Source organism: Montipora foliosa, chromosome 4 (assembly GCF_036669935.1).
Source record: "Montipora foliosa isolate CH-2021 chromosome 4, ASM3666993v2, whole genome shotgun sequence".
NCBI lineage: Eukaryota > Metazoa > Cnidaria > Anthozoa > Scleractinia > Acroporidae > Montipora > Montipora foliosa.
This window is the reverse complement of record NC_090872.1, coordinates 5107670-5127669: the sequence shown is the minus strand read 5'-3', so window position 1 is coordinate 5127669 and position 20000 is coordinate 5107670. Positions and strand designations below refer to the sequence as shown.

General features: G+C 37.8%; 2 protein-coding genes across 4 annotated transcripts in view; one reads left to right on the top strand and one right to left on the bottom strand.

The window, feature by feature from the left end:
- The window catches only part of LOC137999588 (ufm1-specific protease 2-like), a 17928-nt gene extending 6911 nt beyond the window's left edge, over window positions 1–11017 (top strand). The window contains exons 7-15 of the mRNA XM_068845404.1: window positions 215–366; window positions 2024–2126; window positions 3251–3352; window positions 5745–5783; window positions 6552–6628; window positions 7096–7399; window positions 8481–8544; window positions 9119–9179; window positions 10002–11017. Coding sequence (XP_068701505.1) covers window positions 215–366; window positions 2024–2126; window positions 3251–3352; window positions 5745–5783; window positions 6552–6628; window positions 7096–7399; window positions 8481–8544; window positions 9119–9179; window positions 10002–10088 — 989 coding nt within the window. The 3' untranslated portion in view covers window positions 10089–11017. The remainder of the gene's footprint in view (window positions 1–214; window positions 367–2023; window positions 2127–3250; window positions 3353–5744; window positions 5784–6551; window positions 6629–7095; window positions 7400–8480; window positions 8545–9118; window positions 9180–10001) is intronic.
- A 1272-nt stretch (window positions 11018–12289) lies between these two features.
- LOC137999590 (cyclic GMP-AMP synthase-like receptor 1) lies at window positions 12290–18143 on the bottom strand. Of its 3 annotated transcripts, none has more exons than XM_068845406.1 (2): window positions 16422–18143; window positions 12290–13325 (listed from the first exon to the last, which is right to left on the bottom strand). In XM_068845406.1, exon 1 carries the CDS (start codon window positions 17790–17792, stop codon window positions 16428–16430), a length of 1365 nt encoding a protein of 454 aa, XP_068701507.1. In that variant the 5' UTR covers window positions 17793–18143; the 3' UTR covers window positions 12290–13325; window positions 16422–16427. The 3 variants fall into 3 exon arrangements, 2 of the variants coding, with proteins under 2 accessions (XP_068701507.1, XP_068701508.1); XM_068845407.1 differs by having other exon boundaries at window positions 13132–13325; window positions 16408–18093; XR_011122980.1 differs by having other exon boundaries at window positions 13186–13325; window positions 17991–18129.
- Window positions 18144–20000: the final 1857 nt, after the last annotated feature.

Sequence of the window (20000 nt, the reverse complement as noted above, 5' to 3'; positions counted from 1 at the left end):
CCAGAGCCTTGCAAGCAGGGATGAGTGTTACACAGAGGGAAAGGAACTTTTCAATTACAATCAAGGTCCATGTTTAAGATTCTTTCTCTTCTATGTGACATTGTATTTCCAGTGACATTGTATTTCCATGGAATAGATTCTTCTTTTTCAGGGTACATGTACAACAAGTGTGTCAGTCTGTACACCTTGCAAATTTGTCCGTTGTCTTTTGCAGGTGTTTCTACACAAATCAAGTTGAATTTGTCCCTTGATGTGGTGTTCAATTTATCAAGGAAAACTCAGTTAAGAAGCTTGCCTGAGTTATTTATTTCTGGTATGTGCGATCAGCTAAGAAGAATGGGATCTGTTATCAAAGAGTTTTCAGAGGTAATGATGTCATCATACTAAACATCAACAAGGAGTGAACAGTCACGTGATCTTTTCAAATGAAAAGTCATTACAGTACGTGACTTGTATGAATAATGTTATTTTGAAGAGACCTTGTTTGTGCCTGTCATACAAGTATTTATTTCATAAAGGTGCTGATAATTATGTTCTCCTTTGTAAAATAGTTTGCCTTTGTTTTGGAGTTTTATGGCAAAGGAAAGTTTCGTAAGGTAAATAGTGACCAATAGAGTGTGCATTTGGCAAGGTTAATAAGGAAGGAGGCGGGAGGCAAAGTGTTGTGTAGCGAATGCAACAGACACGGGTGGTTGTGCACTGGAGATTGTGACGTGTCAACTGCAGAGTGGAACAATCAGATGGGCTTCTTTTAAGAGTATTTGTTAAAATCGACTCGGTTAACTACTGCACACATGTGGAGAAAACTACAAAGGAAATTGCAATTCACACAATTAATCAAAAAATAGCGCTAACAATCACAAGCAAGCGAAAGAGAAAGAAAATAATTTGAAAACAAATGGATTAAAAGCTGTAATAATATTTACGTCTGATCCTGCCTTAAAGTATGTTGCTGCGTTGAAAACTCTTACAACTCACAAAAACAACTCTGCAAATCTCTAACTGAACTCCAAGAATTAAGTGACTGTATGTCGTAGATTAAACGACAAAGGAACAAAAACAGGAAAAGCTACGTACATAATGTGAATGCATGAAACCTCAAACAGCTTTATTTAGGAAAAAAAAATTATATATATACTTGATAATAAAAGGAAGCTACTATAGTAAGACTAAGTGAGGTGGTAAACCCCTAAATTGTAAAACGAAAACAACCAGTTAGTTAAAGTTCCTTTTTGAACGTTCATTACAAAAAACAAAAGGAAAATCAAGCTCCCACAATAGGACACTGCACTATAAGCTGGCTAAATCCTAACTTTCCTTCTGGCTGCAATCATTTTAAAAACAGCCTTGTAGACTTGTACACTATTTGCTTGTCTTGCTGATACTATGATGTTTTTGTACATTACTCTGCAACAATTTTCAAGGGTTATGTACTCTCCCTCATTGTTAGTTATGGATGGAGAAAGTAAGAAAACCAGTAGTATTTTCGTTTTGCTACAATTTTTTCCTTTAAGCCACAATATCTTTCCCAGAGTCATCGTTCCGGTGGTCAAGAAACAGAGACTTTGGTCAAGTTCAAAAAAGGCTACAGTATATTATTTTGATTGGCTCTTGAAAAACGGTTTCATTTCCTGCCATTTTACAAGTTGTTAGTTTTTGCAAGAAAAATTGTTTCTAATGGTGGACTTTCATGCACCAAAACCATGGAACCCTGGAAATGTTCTGAAAGTTTGACTTTCTATGCATATATTCAGAAGACCCTTCACATACACGCAGTTATTTGACCAGAACCAAAGATTTCTGTTTCTGATTGTGGATTATTCCAGAGCCTCGGGCCCACGCACATTCTGCTGGATAAGGGTAACACCTTGAAGATAATTTGAGCCAATACTAATAGAGCAGGTTGCACCTTGTTTGCATGTAGTCTGCTTAATGGATTGTCTCTTCTTGTGATATCTTCTTCTAGTGATAATAAATTATTATTATAAAGCTTTTCATGTTCACTTTTTTAACCACTTTGTAGGATTGTGCATCAACATCTCTGCCTAAAGTACATCACTTCAAGCCTCCTGGGTTTTGCCATCTGGTGACCATTATTTATCCCAGTGTCGGTGATGACGAGCTTGGTAAGTTATTGCATTTACAAAACTGGAGTTTTACTTGTCTTAAACAAGGCAAGTGAATAGACATGCTAGTCCTCTTTTAGAAGGAGTTAAACAACCCAGCTGCTATCAAATTTATCGGAATAATCAAAAAACCTACTAGAACCAAATGAGAAAATTCATTTTTTTTAGTTTAATAATAATTATATTGAGTGAAATGACATTCAAGTATGTGCATTTACAGCAGTTTCTTGGAATGCACTTAAATGAAGCTAACTGCCAAGACACCAATAAAAACATCACTTGCACATGTTTAAACCTGATAAAACACTGATCCTCATTAGAATAATCTTTTAAATTTATAAAGAATTGGTACTGTAGAAACTAGTAAGGCCCAGCTTGTTTTTTTTGTGTGCTAACGTTTTCCTCACAATTATTTGAAGCTTTGTTTGCACTCCTGACGTTCACACTTTTTATAGGTTGTTTTTGAAGCAGTTGAAAAAACTTGCAGCGGTCATGTTTTTATTGGGTCTAACAACACTACTTGGCTATATGTACCTTTTGTTTTTAAACCTGATAAAACACTGCTGCTCATTATTTAAACTGTTACAGTACGATAGCCACTTTGCATAAGTCATGTGATGTTATACTACTAATACTAGTAGTACCGTATATCATCACATGATTTGTCCAAAGTGGCTATATGTTAACTCATTGACTCCCAGGGGTTCCCCATTGACGAATAAAATCGTCTGGCGTTAGACAGAGTGAAATACTAAGTCTGGCCGGTTTTGGCCGGTTTGGATGTCGATGGATTAAGTACTGTTTAAAAAATGAGCAGCAGTGTTTTATCAGCTTTAAAAGCACAAGGTATAGCCAAGTGTTTTTAGACCCAATAAAAACACGTGCTGAGAGTTTCTTCTCTCGAACTATGCATACATTCATGGTTTGAGTGTTTTCAAATCATACTCTCTCATACTTTCCTTTTTGCAAAAAAGGTACATGTATTTTGAATCTAAAATGCAAAAACCTGGAGAATGCTTTTTTTTTTTTATCAATAATTATATTATTATTGTGCTAATAAGTGAACAATGTGAAAAGTTGTTGTTGGGGATGATTAAGTGATATTTCTAATTATTTTTAATCAGTGTCTGTCAGGATGGAATTACATAAACGTCTTCTTTTGCCAAGAAAGAGGCCTCTTTTGCGACCTTCGAACAGATATGTGTTTGAAAATGAACTCCAGCAAGGTAAAAAAAAAAAATCCAATAATCTCAAGTGGTAGAAGACTTGCTTGTGTTGTCTGCACATGCATTTCATAATTAAATTGTAAATACAGGTACTTTTAAATGCCAACACTGTATTTCTTAATGATACCTATAGGTTTTGATACCTCTTAACCAACGGTTAGCGCTAACCAATCTTTCAGCAACCTGCTCCTGATCATACTTTTTTCCCATTGTCAGGCATTAAAATTGATATAATTTAGTTGAAAGAAGTTGAACCATAACCCATTGGCTCCTTGGCTTTATGGACTTTGCTCTGTCTAACGCCAGACAATTTTACTTATCAGTGGGGGGCTGTTTCGGAGTCAGTGGATTAATATAGGTCTTGTTATGTATTAGAGTCGAGCTATGTCACGGGGGACCAGTATCAACCAGATTGAAATGAACATCCGAATTCCTCTTTGAAGCTTCTGAGATTTGAATGGAATCTTGACGATTTTTCCAAAAGTTGGTACGAAAAATGCATAACCACAATAATTATTCATCAAACGCTTGAAATAGTTTCAACTGTTCAAACAGTTTATTTTATGATAAAATTAAAGTTCATAGCTAACTATTTGTGATAATGGGACGTAACAGGAAATTCATAATCTCAAGAGAAAAGTTCAAAACTGGCACACAGATTTGAATACTCAGTTCAAATTTCAAATCTACCGGTCACGCATGACATAGCTTGACTGTAAGTAAATCATTGTGTATTGGGCATGCCCATTAAAAAGGGACTGAAATGGAGTCATCATGTTAGGAAAGCATGGTTTGAACATCGTCAGGTTTTTTTGCAGAGGGGCCATTAATTCAAAAAGGGGAACTCTTTCTGCCTGAGCTGTTTATTTGAACTTCAAGTGCATTCCAACATGTGCATAGGCATTTTTGCATAACATTAAACAATTTTACAGCTGTAGAATCAACTTCTTGAGGTTCTACAATGAAGCACGTGGTCCAGTTCATTAGCTTGCTAGTAAACGAAGTGACTGGAATAATTTATTAGTATCATCATCATCATCATCATCATCATCATCATTTTTGTTTTGTCTCGTTTGTTTCTGATCCACTTGTACCAAAATGCGGTTGGGAAAAGGGAGTCAGTGCAAATGCACTCCTTCCACTCCCCAAGCTACAGGCCTACAATCAATATTATTTTTAGTTTGAAATATCAAGAATTAAGTTGTTGTCCTTTGTCAGTAAGGCTAGATTGGAACATTAACATTTTTAAGCATTTAGTTTAAGACTTATTTATTCTTGAAGGCCTTTTGTTAAGGCTTTATTGTAAGTTCAATTCTTAATTTATTGTTGGGTTTTAGGTCTTATTATTGTTAAGATGAATTGGTAGTTTTAAATTACAATTTGTAATTTGTAAGAATTTATGTAATTGTAATGCACTTTTGATTATTCTTATAGAAAAAGCGCAATATTATTATTATTATTATTATTATTATTATTGAAACTTCGTAGCAGCACGAAGTAAGATATCGCTTTGATGATCCATACAATGTTTTTGAAATTCATCTTTAATCAAGACATGTTTCGGATGAAACATCATCCATTGTCAGTTGTACAATGAGAAAAATAAACTAAAGTTGAGCAATAAATAGTGTGACAAAGTGAGATATAACATGAATAATAATTATTAAGAATGAAGGCGAGAACAGAACAACCACAAAACAAAACAGAAAAAACCAGACTATTTAAGCTAAGAAAAGAAACTAATGTAGTATGAAAGGGATAAATTAAGATGTTTGACTTGGGAATTTAAATTCAACTGACGATGGATGATGTTTCATCCGAAACATGTCTTGATTAAAGATGAATTTCAAAAACATCGTATTATTATTATTATTATTATTATTTTTTATTATTATTATTATTTTTTTTAAATAACAGTGGCTTTTCTTTAAGGAGCTTACCTTTATTTCCAATTTTTTTTTAGTCAGAATGCTATCATGACATGAATTTTTCTTACTACAAATAAGAATATCTTCGCAAGTTTATTGTGCTTCATACTAGTCTCTTTTTTAATGGAAATGAATTGTAAATAGGTTTTAATAGTTTTTTTTTTGTTTTACTTCTTACTTGTAAATAGCAATTTGCTTGGAATATGTTAATAAAGGGATTATATTATTATTATTATTATTATTATTATTATTATTATTATTATTATTATTATTATTATTATTATTATTATTATAGATAGATAGATATTTGTTTATTTCGACCCAATGGCAGTTGTGACTGAATTGCTGGGTCGGCCAGCATTACATGAATATACATGAATATACATGTTGAATTATAAGTATTATTATTATTATTATTGTTATTATAATTATGTGTTGTGAAATTATTTTGTCTCATAATGTAGGTGTTTACTTGACAAATCCTCACGTTGGATTGACTGGAGGTGAGAAAATTATCTTGATCTTTATGTATTGTTTAGATCACACTGTCATGATTTTTAGGAGTTGACTGTCACCTAGTTATCAATGTAAGATGTAACTCCGTCTCTCTTCAGTCCTTTTTCTTGCAAGACAAATTAATTGGGACTCTTGATCTCAAGCAAGTCATGTGCAATAATATGACACAAACTTTCTTAAATGCCTAAAAATTTGCTCTTGCCACATGCTTTTTATCTGTGACGGGGCTGGACAATCTGTGAGCCAGCAAGTCATGCGAGCCTGTCAGTCTAAGGACCCATTTCAAACAGTGCTGATGAACATTATTAAGTCTAAGCACCCATTTTATTAAACGTTAGCTTTCAATAACTGTGTGACTTCCATGTTGACTCACAATTGGCTCACCATGTTGGCTCACACATTTTCCTCACTCTTCTTTGACTGTTGAATGTGCATTCTTGTTGTTGAGTGTGCTTTTAGGTCTATTGATAGTAATTTAATTAAATAATTAAAGTAATTATTATTACCCTCCAAAAATAAATCCAAGTGCTTTAACAGCTACAATAAAGGGAAAAAATCTTCTGATAAACTCCTCTTATTGCTAATGTTGTGAGAAAGGCACCGCTTCATAGAAAGTGTTGTTGTATGCAGTATTTGATTTTTATCCTGTCTTCTGGAAATTAATGCTTTGGTTTTTGGGCATGAAAATGATTGTTGAGAAGGCCACACATGCATCTTTTTTTTTATGGTTTATTGTTTCGTTTTTCTCTTTTAAGGTGCGTGTGGCACAGTTGCAGTTGTTGATGGAACATATGCCTATCATCATTACATGCAGGATAACTTTAATGATGATGTATGTTTTAAGACATGTAAACTATCAATCAGTACAAAGAAATAACATAAGAAACTAGTAAAATGTCATAATAATAGTTTTTAGTCTTTACATACAATCCCTGTTCATCCAAAGAATTTTTTCACTTTCATCACACCCTTGTGTAAAATTCATGCAGTTCTTGCTACATGTAACCCAAATTCGGGATACATGTTATGTGAAAAAGTAAATGATGGGATTGCAGTTGGCTTTCAAGCTACTTTATGTGCACTCCATTTTAATAAATCTGAAAGAAACTATTCATTTTTGAATGAACCATAAAATGGCTTAAACCCCTGGTTATACATTGCAGCTCAGTTGTCTTTAGGGATTGTTCTATTCTTTCTCTCATTTGCGTGGCTCCTTTGTAAGTCTAGTGAGTCCTGAGAGAAGTTGTAATGGCGATGTCATGCAAAAACTGGCAATGTTTCAATGTTTTAATCCGAAAGGGATGGGGATGTGCTTACCGAACTCTTCAAACCATTGCATCATGGTTTCGGCACCAGGGCTACACATCAAAAGCTGTTCCAAGCCATCGTGAAATTCAACAGGCTCTCGTCGATCTTCAAGACAAAAGTAAAGAGTTTGTTGGATCACGACAGTGGATTGGCTCATTTGAAGTTAGCATGTGTTTGGAGCATCTCCTGGGGGTCACATCAAAGATCATGTTTGTGAGCTCTGGGGCAGAAATGCGAAGCAAAGGGCGTGATTTGTTGCATCATTTTCAGACTCAAGGAACTCCTATCATGATCGGTATGTGTAGTTTTGCATTTCCTTGTCTTCCTTTTTAACATCAATTTTTTAAAAACTTTTTTGTTCGAGTTCAATCCCTTTTCCTCTTTTTTTTCTAATTTATGGTGTTTTTGTGGATGTGTAATTTTCTGTAAACTTCCTGCCAACTAGAAGTCAACTTTCATGATTGTTGTGATTCAGGGTTGTTTTCCCCTCGTTCTAGGCTTAAATCCTTAAGGCTGCATTCCAAGATTACAACTGTACAGCAATGTTATAAGTATTAGGCAGATTCATTTAATTAGACTACAACATGAGCAGCACCGAATGTGGTGACCAAATGGAAATACTGCTTTTTGTGGGTTTGCCATGAGCAGGGATTGTGTATTTGTAAGAGCCCTTGCTTCCCACCAAATTGGGCTAGAATCATGTCCTGGTTGTTGTCAACAGTGGAAAAAGTTTGGGCTGTCTCTCAATCCTCTACCAATGGTTTTAGAATCAATAAGAATAATAGTTATTATTTTTACCTTCAAATTCCCATGGCACGGTCACCACCTTGAATGATTGTGACAATTTATTGTTATTGTTGCCTTCCAATCTACATCACAAGTCACCACATTGTGAGACAAACGAGAATACTTTATTATTATTGTACTTCACCACGATGAATAACAGCCTACGAAATTCATTTTTGTTAGATACCAGTGCTTTCTTTGACAGAATTTCAAAGAAATTTGACTGTAAACATCATTCCTGTGGTTGAAAGTAAATTTTCCCACAGAGTGGGGATTCCCTTGAAGTACACTGGACTTCGCATCAATGAGCAAGAGTCCTCAGCTTTTCCTGAGACTGGATATCGAGAGTGGTCCTCATTGTCAACTCATTTAACTAAGTATCACATATTCATCAAAGGGTTCATTGACCAGCTTTGCACTCTTTTACCACAACTTTGCCCTGAGCAGTTTTCATCTTTTTTGCTTACTTTATTATCTCAATGAAACCTTTGGTTCATCCTCTGTCATCCGTCTTTTTTGTATTATCTCTAAAATTATCTATTCTTTCTGCTGCATGCACTCAAATACTTTGGATCCTTTTCCATTCACAGGGGGCGGTGTTCTGGCTCATACCATATTGGGAGTGGACTTTAATGATCAGACTGGTAATGTTAGGTCAGTATTGCTGATATTGCTCCATTTAAAAAAAATAAAAAGATAAAGGTTATTAGCAATGTATTATCATTTCTGATACTATGAAAGAAGTGAAGTGAAGCTATTAGTCTCTTCCCTCAGGGCTTTTCAGGACTAATTTACAATGCTTTATGGGGAACTTTAGCCAGACTGCTTATTATGCAGTTTACAATACATTTTTAGGAAGTGGGAGAGACCCCTGTCCAGATAAGGTCAGACCACAACACTGAAGACTTACATCCCCTACTCTTATCAAATAGTGAGTGGGTTCTTTAACGTCCCATACTATTTAATTTCCAATAAGGGCTACGAGATGGGACCTCCGGTTTACAGGCCTTATCCGAAAAGACTTAAAAGTTTGCAGCTGTAATTACAAAGGCAGCACTCTCTCCTCAGTTATTTTAAGACCCTGAGTGTTGGTATGGCCGGAGACGAACTCACGACCTCCCGCATGACAGCCCGATGCTCAGCCAACTGAGCCACCAGTGCGCGGTGGTGCGAGTGTGAGTTTCAAATCAGCAGGACTTTTGTTTCTTCTTTATTTTGCAATTTGTAGGTTTTTAATACTTGATCCTCACTATACTGGTGGGGAAGATCTGAAAGTTATCCTGGACAAGGTTAGTACCATAAACTTATAAAATGGATTTTTCGGCTTTCAATGTACCCTGTACATGTGCAGCCTACAGGGTTTTTTTTGTTTTTAATTTCTACATAAAGGTATTCAAAATATATTTTCTGCCATTCTTCTTTGTTTTGCCCTTGAATTTTATTTTTACCTCCTGCCAAAGTCACACCCCATTGTAGGCTTCTGACTAAGTGTTTAGGCAGATTTGGTGTAAGCTGTGTTGTAGCATCTCTTCAGACATGAATCGAATTTTGCAATTCATCTGTACACTTTTTCACTTGCTCCAGGAAACCTCTTCATATTATCCTGCTTTTACTGGGGCCTCTCTGTAGGCTTCTGGGAAGTGTTAATTGGAAAGTTGGTAAAGCCCTCACTGAAAAGGAAGGGAAGATGGGATCCAAGGGAAACTAAAATCGAAGAACCAAAAAACGGAGATTAAATTTTTGAAAATGACCTGCTTAACACTTAAATGCAAATATGAATTAGCCAGTGGGACTGCTAATCATCATAACGCCTGTTGTTATGTTAAATAGCGCAGATATTCAACACATATTATGACAATCACCTCACACCAACATGGTCAAGGGTGCTGGTTCTTAGCCTCGCACCAAGGGTTTTTCTTTGGTTCTTCCTCCTCCCTCACCAAACATCAACATGGTGCAAATTCCACCTGTGTAGACCTTGTGAGTGAATACACTAAGGCATACATATATTTCTGCTGCCCATTGTTATGTAGTGTTCTTCCCATTTATCCTTTCATTGCAACGTCTCATTCGTCCCCTCCACTATTTGTTGTTTTTTTTTTTTCTTTTAGGGATGGTGTGGATGGAAAGGTGCAGACTTTTGGAATCAACAAGTTCACTACAATATGTGTATGCCACAGAGACCAGATATGATTTAACACAATTGTTCATTGTTTCTTTCTTTAAGGTTGCATTTTATTTTAACTTCTTAACGTCTATGAATGCCCTATTTTCACTAAATTAATGGTGTAACCTACAAAACAGAGAGACAAAGCGAGCATTTTTATGGCTGAACTGACCGACCAGACCCGTCAGTTTGCAAAGAAAATGTAACAATTTGAAGGAACACTTGCATGATCATCCCTCACATTCTTCTGGAGGAGCATGTATCATCCTCGAAGTGACCCTTATTTGAAGGCAATGTAGAGTTAGCCCTTTCAAATGCCAGGTCTGTTCAGTCAGTTCTGTCAAATGGAAAGCATATTAAGATTCACATTGTGGGTAACAGGAAGCAACAAAGCGCTGAGACTCACAAAACCTAGAGTTGTCATGAAAAAAGCCTAATGCTACAGACATTATGACTTATGGGCAGAAAGAACCACTGGTGCTAAAAGAGCAACTGATAATTAGCAAGAAAACAATCTGCAAGCCAGATCACTTGTTTGGGGCATCAAGCAAGTGATTTGGCAGTGGAGCCATCAGCACACAAGAAGAACGGGGCACTGGCTACCTTGAAAATGGCTTTAATCAAATTAGTTTCATCATTTCTTTGCCTGGCAATTTCATTTGCCATAAGCAATAAAAATTAATAAACCCAAATATCAACTAACAAGCTTTATATTTGAGTATATTCTTTTAAGACATCAAAATAAATGGCAACAAGAAGATACAGAATTTTCTTAGAAGCACAGGAGCATAATAAGATTTACCGGTAATTATCTTGGGGAATTAAATTATTTCTTCCTTCACTATAAATATCCTTTTAGCTATTAACTAAGCATCCGTTTACTTGGTCTTTGCACATTGTGCTTGCATCATTTTGAGCATTTTGGTAAGGAAAGAGCATGAAGAATAATGCCATCATTTTAGCAAAGAGAGAAATATTATTTAAGAAGTGTGAAAAAGTACGTAAGAAAAACATACAAACAGGTATTTTAAATACCTCCAAACATTCTGTGAAACTAATAGTATTTAACTAAGCTGACTGCTGTAAGCTCTTTCCCTGCTAGCAGAGACCTCTGCCATGGGTCGAAACTCACTCTGTTGAGCATGTGCGGTGGTTACTTAGCAATCGAATCCTCAAATGATCTTTCGTGTTGTGTGTGCTCACTTAAAGGGGCTAGGTCACGCAATTTTAGGCAATTTCAGCACTGATCGAATGGTCATAGAATGAACTAAAATATCAAAATAACTGTTCAAAACTATAGAAGAAATCTAACAAAACACAGGGAAGTCAAGAAGGGACATAGATGGACAAAACTGAAGAGGATTGAAATGGATTAAATTTGGGTAAATTTGAATTACGTCGGCCCACCTTATTTCAAATTTATATCAGTCTATATCAAAATGTCATTTACACAGCTGGAAAATCATTCTCAGTTGTTATGTGGCCGTGATTTTGCAAATGAAAGACTCTTGCTCTGCCAATTTGACGTTTAGAGCTCATAATTAACAAAATTAAACAAAATTACCTAAAATAGCGTGACCTAGCCCCTTTAATGACCGCGAAATTACTGCAAAGGAATGCGCAGAAGACAGCAGGCTCAAGTCACAATCAGCAAACATATCATGAGGCAAGGGGTTTGAAGACTTTGAAGAGTGCCGTCCAAGGTTCGTGGACGGCACTTGGATCAAAGTGAGTTTCGACCCATGGCAGTGGTCTCTTCTCCCATACTCGTCAGTCCAGCAAACGTAAAAGGAAGGAGGCCATCGCTAGCATGGAAGTATGCTCTATGCTCTGCATTCTAATCCAAGATTTCAAGCACTTTAAACCTTCACTCACTTAAAAGTTATTGTAGTCTTGTAGAGCTTTGCAGGCTTTGTGTTTCGTTTAACAACTTGACCCATTGACTCCCAGGGGTTCTCCATTGACGAGTAAAATCGTCTGGCGTTAGACAGAGTAAAATACCAAGTATGGCCGGTTTAGGCCGGTTTGGACGTCAAAGGGTACTTAATTAATCCATTTTCTGGTCTTTTTTAATTTGAAATGTGTGAGCATCAGAGTTACCAATTATTAATGGAGCATTAATAATATTCTTATTTATTTTTTGTCAAATGCCAATGCTTAATAATAATTATTAAACAGTGGCATTGGCATCTTGACATCTTTGACAGAATGATGTTAACCTACTGACAATTTTCATGGATGACATTTTTATTATCTCTATCAGGAATTATATAAGTTCAATACCGCACACGTTTGATTGGTTCTGACCTATGATCTATTAGAGCTCAGACACCTAGCTGTCATCATCATCAAATACTTTAAATTCTCTATTTCTTTTTTCAACAAATAATTCCAAGTTTCTGTGCATCTGTTTAGTAGTAGATCACAGAGGTTGAAATGTGGTACGAAGAACATCAGTGACACACTCAGCTGCCACCTTTTTGTCATACCACATTTTAACGTCATTTATAATCTACTACTGAAGAGAGACAGCAACTTTGGAATCGATTTGTTAATTTTACAATTTATCATTTTTTTGTAATTTTGAAGAAACACACATCAACTGCAGAAGAATTCTTCGTTGGACAAAAAAACCTGTACGGAAAACTTATTCTGCGAACTAAAAGAATACATTATGATTAAAAGCAGTTTTAATGGTATCAGGTCGTTTCTCTACCATCCAGTTCGCTAACAACCGAATTCGTTTCGCTAACGTGTTTGTTTGTTTCGCTATCCTCCTGACCCGGGTGGCTCGAAGCATGGTTAGCGCTAACCAGCGTTAAATACCACGGAAACCTATAGGTTTTGATACCTCTTAACCACCGGTTAGCGCTAACCACGCTTCGAGCAACCGGCTCCTGTTCGCTAACAACCGAATGTGACCTCTGTTTAAACCTGCCTATCATTTGGGGCGGATTAGGTCTTAACCAACGGTTAGCGCTAACCAAGCTTCGAGCAACCCCAGGCCCCTGGACGTTAGCGACACGACTCGTTAGCGAAACGACTTGTATTAAGATTGAACACTTTTCGTTGACAGTTTTCCATTTTTGTTTCTTCCAAAGACCTTGGCCTTGCTTACGTTCTTCGCCAAACCTAAACGTCCGAGAACTAATTTTTAGTTCGTTCATTCTGTTCAAAAGTTCCATGCATAATGGCTCTCCAATTGATTTGCTTCCTCCTTGCTGGTTAGGAAGAGTGCTTTGTCGCTCCTTTTTTGGGTTCTGTCTTCCTGAAAGAGTACATTAGAGCAACACAATTCAGTGAAAGATGTTGAAAAGAGACTAAAGAAGACAAATTGCTTTACAACACGCAGCCGCAAAAGCAACCTAGTAATTTTCTTTTCTAACAGCATGTGAACAAGTCAATGGTGATTTGTTGCAGTGGCTGTTTTTATACTAGAGATGTATAGTACGTCTGGGCGACTTTGGGCAATTTAATTTAATGCGTCTTTTAGGTCGTCATTTAATTCGTCCCGCTCAAAGACGGGCCTCTTCCACTCCCCCACTCTTGCCCCATTTTTTGCTCGGTCAAAACATCGAAAAGCCTGCACCTTGGTCCTTTTCGTCTGTTAAATCCCACGGAAACACTTGCTACGCAGGCGACTTAAGAAAGAAATGTGTGAAAGTCTAAGAAGTCTTGTTGAAAATCTAGAGCTTTTTGTCAAGTCTTTTTAGAAATGTCGGACAATAGTAACACTTCGGATGCTAGTGAATGTTCTGACGATTCAGAATGGAATTACATTTTTGACTTCTTTGATACACACACACACACACAGCGCCGCTCCCCATTCTCCGCCCGGCTTTTGCCTTTCGTGCCAACAATTTCAAAACGATTTTAGCGGAGCTCTCCGGCGGCCCATAGAAACCCTCGAGTTGCTTGTCTCATGTTAATCATGGCTAGCGGTATTGCTCGTGGGCGCGTGCGCACTACGAAGTTGCCCAATAATTTAATAAAATCCTAATGATAATAATGATAATAATAAATAATAATAATCAATACGCCCAACATGGCGGTCGTTTACAGCGTACATGTTTGATATGCAGTGTGTTCACGTGGAAAAACCTTAAATAACAATGACCACAACCAGGTTTTCTGAGTCCGCGAGACTGAGCATCCCAAACAAACCATTGTTTTAATGAAAACCGCTGGTCAGCAACCTGGTTCTGGTCATTGCTGTCTAAGGTCTTCCGTTCACGTGACGTTACGGCGGCCATGTTGGTGTACCAACTAATCCTTAGGGAATTGAGCTCCACTATCATGCAAACGTTTTCTTTTGTTTCGGTGCAAAAACAAGGTTCCTGATGACGTGAGTGAAAACACTCAATTGGACATCCATGTTATTGTCAATTGGTCAAGGTATCCGCTGTCCAGTATCACGTGACAATTTCTCGGGCTCAAGTTTAGAGCTCATCAAGGTCCGCCTTTTTTTAAAGTCCACCACTGACCGTACTGGGTTTCGATTGGATCGAAGGCTGAAGCCAAGTTAACTTATTGTGAAAATAAATAACCCCGGAGCTCCGTTTTTAGGCTTGGCTAAATCTATATATGATGTCGTGTTTGTCACCCCTGCTTGTGTGATGTTCCTTCTAAAGCTGAGGGAGGATTTCCGGGCCTTTTGTTTGGATATTACAAATTCCTCAGTCTGTATCTTGAGAACGGCGAGGTTTTCAGTAATGAAACCCCTGGAATCATTTTGCCTTTTGTTATCTTGAAAGAAAGGTTGAAAGACTAGCTTATCAAAACAAGCGGATTGCAGTTTCGGTAATAGCTTTCGATAATGCCCGAAAAGTTTTCGGGACTTCAAACAGGATCAAACATCGGCCCCTGTCATGGGTTCAAATCCCGTTTATAACTGGATGTTTAGCTTTATTTGACCTGTAAGTCAATGCCTCCTACCCAACGAGGATATTTGCTTTATAAATAGCTGTTTTAGCTTACCAACAGGTTCTTCTGTTTTTTCTATGACGATCTTTCGCAAACGGCGTGCGGTCAAATGAGAAGCTTGTATCTCATTTTAACTGAAGCTAGTTACCACTAAACCGCTCATTTTTGACCGCGATCGATTCGCAGAAAAAGAGCCCTTTTTGCAGGATGCGGTATCTGTCTCAGTCGAACATCATTGTAGGACCATAAAAGGAGATACATAAACCATGATCTCATTTGGACAGTTGATTTTGAGTTGAATAGTTTAAATTCCCAGCTGCAAAGAGCCTTATCAAACCTTTGAATTCAATTAACTTTTGTTTTTAAAATCTCTAGTCAGTACAAGTACCCTTGAGGTAACTTTATAAACAAGATCAGATTTAGAGAAAACAAAATTAAACATCTGCACCCTTGATACCACTGATGATAAACACAGCTGGTCTCTGATCTGAACATAGAAGCTATCGGTGTTGTTTCATTCCAAATACCTCATTTCGGAGGTTCAGTGGTTTTTAAAAATACTGCTTGAAGAACTGCAGTTCATTTTGGTATTTTGACTGACTCTATTTCCTTTTACGGGTTCTGTTTGATTTGGGTTCGTTTCAACTGATAAGAGGTCAAACAAACAACCGTTTCACCACCAAAAAAGGAAGCAAAGCCATTTAAACTTTTTATATATATCTCAGGTGTTCCCAGTCGAATAGAAGGCAATTTTTTTCTACCGGACGTGGTTGCAAATAGTCAACGAATCTAATTGGCATGGGGTGTAAAGCCCCATTTACACGAGCAATTTTTCCTTGACAAGTCCACTTGTCAAGGAAAAATTGCTCGTGTAAATGGGGCTTAATAAGGACAAATTCCTAAAAGGCCACTTTCGTGCTAGAAAAAAAAACTCCTACAGGAAAAAAAAACCTTGCTCTAAATGCTATCAAATCATCCATTGTGTGGGCGTTCTTTAATTTACATTTTCAATTTCTGATAAAAATGTCGGCAATGATGACAATTTCAATGATTGGTTTAGAACTGAATACAAATTGGGCCAGTATCACAAAATTAACAAGTAACTCTTTCTTTGTTCATTAATTTAAAGCCACAAATTGATCTTGTCTAAAATGTGGACAAAAAAGCAACGCAGACTTCGAAATGACCTTCTTTTTTAACCCGTCAACCTTGACATACGTTTTCTCTCAGATAGCCAAGTCAAAATAAATCGAGTACTTTGTATGGTTTTAAGGACTTGCGGTCGATATTCGTAAACAGTACTGATATCACGCGTTATTTAGCATAGCAGTTATGTAATTAAACAGACCAGGGTGTTTAAGTTGTCTGCGGTCGAAACATTAAAGTACTGCAATGTTGTGTCTCTGGTTCTGTTTCATTCAGGTTACCTTCTGAAACTCACCCGGGTTTACGAGGTCAGTCCCGCGGGTAGAAAAAGCCCCATTTCCCATGGCCACATGGTCTGCCTTCTCTCTCGTCCAACTGTCGTGAGAACACCCACTGGATTCTCCATAATATCTTCCACCACATCTAACATGTCGGACAGTGTTTTTCCATCCAGGTCAGCAAATAAATTCACCGGTTTGAAATCTGGTGGTTGCATGAAGTAATGCGGTAAGCTGCACTCTTTCAGCGCTACTTTCAGCCTTTCTAACAGTCCGTAAAAACGCCGTGTAATTTTGTCGGCGCTCCACTCGTGAAAATCTGGGAACTTGTCCGATTCGTGGAAAAGCAGGGTCTTAACGTGGTAGGATGAAAGCCGTTTGAGTTGATCCTCGTTGTCACGAATTTCTGTGAGAATTCGAAGCAGTTGAATGCGACAGCCTTCGCTGAGAGCTCGAATACGATTCTTTTCCGCGACGTAAAACGACAAACGCCAAATCATCTCGTTTTGGACGTATGGCTTACAAACTACGTGAGAGGAAGACGGACAGTCCCTGCGAGCTGGATCTGAGCGGCAATCAGGAATAACAAATGCGGGAAGGATATCCACCGATATATCTTTGTTGATAATTAAACGAATAACGGGGCCTTTTTCGATGGATATGCTTCCCAGCTGCTTCGGAAGTTTCTCCGTTCGACCGTCCTTTATGTGAATGTTTAAGACCTTAACAGCCTTCTTGACGTACCTCCGTAGGAGCGAGTTTATTTTGCTTGCTGACAAGAAACCGTTTGTCGTGATGCAGTCTTCCCAGACATTGTAATCTTCGGAGCTTGGTTGCAGACGAATACCTCCGGTCCGCTCATCCAGTGCTGTATACAATGCAGAGCTTGAGCCGGGTGACAGCTGCACCAACATATCCATTTGAATACGTTCTTCAGCTTGCAGCCCATCATAGGGAATACCTTGCGATACTAAACTGTTTGCGCGGAATCTACTGTCCACCATTTGAATTTTCCGGAAGCACTTATGCATTGCGTTGTAAGCTATTTCTTCGCAGATTTCTTTACGCTCCAAACTTACGCGCACGCGATTCTCGTAAAATTCGTTCAGTTGAATGGCGACAGGGTCGAGTTGAAATTGAGGTTTTTTGATGGAGCTTCGGCGGCGGTCGGGTGTCCACGGAATTTCAGATTTCCACTGAATCGGCGGAGATGGTAACTCTTCGGGGTAAGAGTCTTCGGATGCCCACGACTCGTTGTCTGAAGCAGAGGATACATCGCAGCTCTTCGTTGACGAATTCGGACTCAAAAGGTGAGGGTCGGGCATTTCGTTGCCGTTGTTGTCAAAAACCTGGCCACTTCTGTTCTTTCTCCCCGTCGCCCGCGACATTTTACTGTGCTTTCGCTCAGTCAATCTGCCTTCGGACAAACGCAGCAATATTCCTTCCAAGGTATCTAGCGTGAACGAGTAGCAGTTGACTTGAACGAACTGTACGTGTAGCTTGGTGAGCCGTTCACGCTAAAGCGAACTTACTACTGTAATTCCAATTATTTCCGGTAGAGGTGCAGCTTACCATGTAAAACTTACCATCTTGTGAAACAACCGACAGATGAATGCGTTCAGAATAATAAGATTCAGCATTCCGACTCAACCATCCGGAAAATCTCAGCAAATAGTCTGACTTCTTCTTAACGGACGAGCAGATTTTGGCCAATTTGCTTGACAGATACGTCACATCTCGGTGGTCGTGTGCAAATTTCTATGGAAACTGGAATTCGATGCTTTGTCTGCGGTAGGTATTTTGACAATGTCAATTGCCTGCTAGAAGTATAAAAGACTAAGATAATTGTTTTGAATTAATCAACTTTGTCTTAATTTGCAGATGGCATACGCGATAAAGCAATGTCAAAGGTGTTGTTTCACGAAGACGTTTGTGATGTTGACACTTCACAGCCGTATTTTCAGACAGTTGATTCCCAAATGTGCGGTTTGTATTGCGAAACGGTCGTGTTGCCAAAGGATATCAGAATTTTTATTTTTATAAAATTTTTGTTTTTTAAGCGTGGATTAACGATAATCATTATTTCAAGGAGAAAATTGTCTTGCAACATCTTAATTGGTCTAAATAACGCTAGTCGCTCGTTTTGACACAATTAAATTTCACCTGAACTTTGTTTTTAAGACTTTTAATCTAAACTTATGCATGACTTCGTAGCGTACGATGTTTGAGCCTGCAGTGTTAAAATGTATCGGAGGTCTCATTCAGCGGCTTTACGCGTACTTGAATAAAACAAGACTCGTTGTCGACTCGTTGAAAGATAGACATGTCTTTTTACCATATATATATACACCTGTGTATACAAGCTGTGAACGTCTTTCTCACCTACCAGTCCGGTGCCGTCGCTACAGTTTGCCGCAAAAACGAAATGTTTGACCGCCATCTTCAACTCTAAAAAGTAAGAGAAAGAAACGACTTCGATGGAATGGGCGAAAGGAAATGCTCTGTTTCGCAGAAATGAAATTGTTTTGAAGTAAAGAAGAATCAAAGCTTTTTCCTTGTGCAAGGAGTCAAGCATTTTTACACCGTGTTTGCTGATATCCCTCCGTCACCTTTTTTTGCACCTTTTGACGAACGGCAAAAGTGACCACGTGACCATGATTTTCCCGCCATTTTTGAGTTTGCCGTACACGTGGAGTTTTCTTCTTGTGTAAGTCGTTTATGTGAAAAAAGAAAAAGACCCCCAAAACCATTTTCCGGTAAGGCAAACAAGGAAAAATTAGGTCTCGAGCATGTTTATAGATCGTTCATAACTTATTCCTTGCGGCAATATTTCTTCATGAACTCACCGTGACTTTCTGTTAACTCGCTTTGACAGGTAAGAATTTTCATTTTATATAGCATCTCTTTCTACAAACAATTTTTAAAAGGACTCCGAGTTTTTGTTTTTTGCTAAAGTAAGTACTCGAGATTAACAGAGGTCATTTTACGAATACGTGAAACGGCAGTTTGACGTTGCGTTACCGTTAACGTGATGCGAAAAAGCTCAGACCTATCATACTTTCCCATGATGGTTGATGACATACAGTTGTGACGTTTATTCGTAATGGCAAAGAAGGGCGCTTTGGTAGACTCTTTACTGTTCGGGAATATCCACACTCAATTGAACACTCAAAACTTAGACTGTATATCTTTCTTTATTCCCAACAATGATCCACGTTCACTCACACCGTACGTACACTCCTTTCGGCAATTTAAGGTATACTATTGTTCGTATATGATAAGTAGATGTCATATTCTTATCTCCTAAAAACAAATCACTCACGTTACGTTCAAAAGCAATTAACTTGTCACTGAATTTCAAATACATCCGCATCTCCTACAAAATTGAAATGCAAGGCCAACTGGAAAACATGGACTGGACTCTGGACTGGACTTTGGACTGGACTCTGGACTGGACCCTGGACTGGACTTTATTAAACGAAGTTAATATTTAACCGTTTCCATTTAATTATTAACCAGCGAGAATGAGAACGAGAATGGATGTTTTTTCCAAAGGGAACATAAACGAAGCTAAACGAAAAATCGAACAATGCTGC

Excerpts from the sequence above, each read along its gene's own strand:
- LOC137999590 (XM_068845406.1), bottom strand. The coding sequence starts at position 17,792 with ATGTCGCGGGCGACGGGGAGAAAGAACAGAAGTGGCCAGGTTTTTGAC.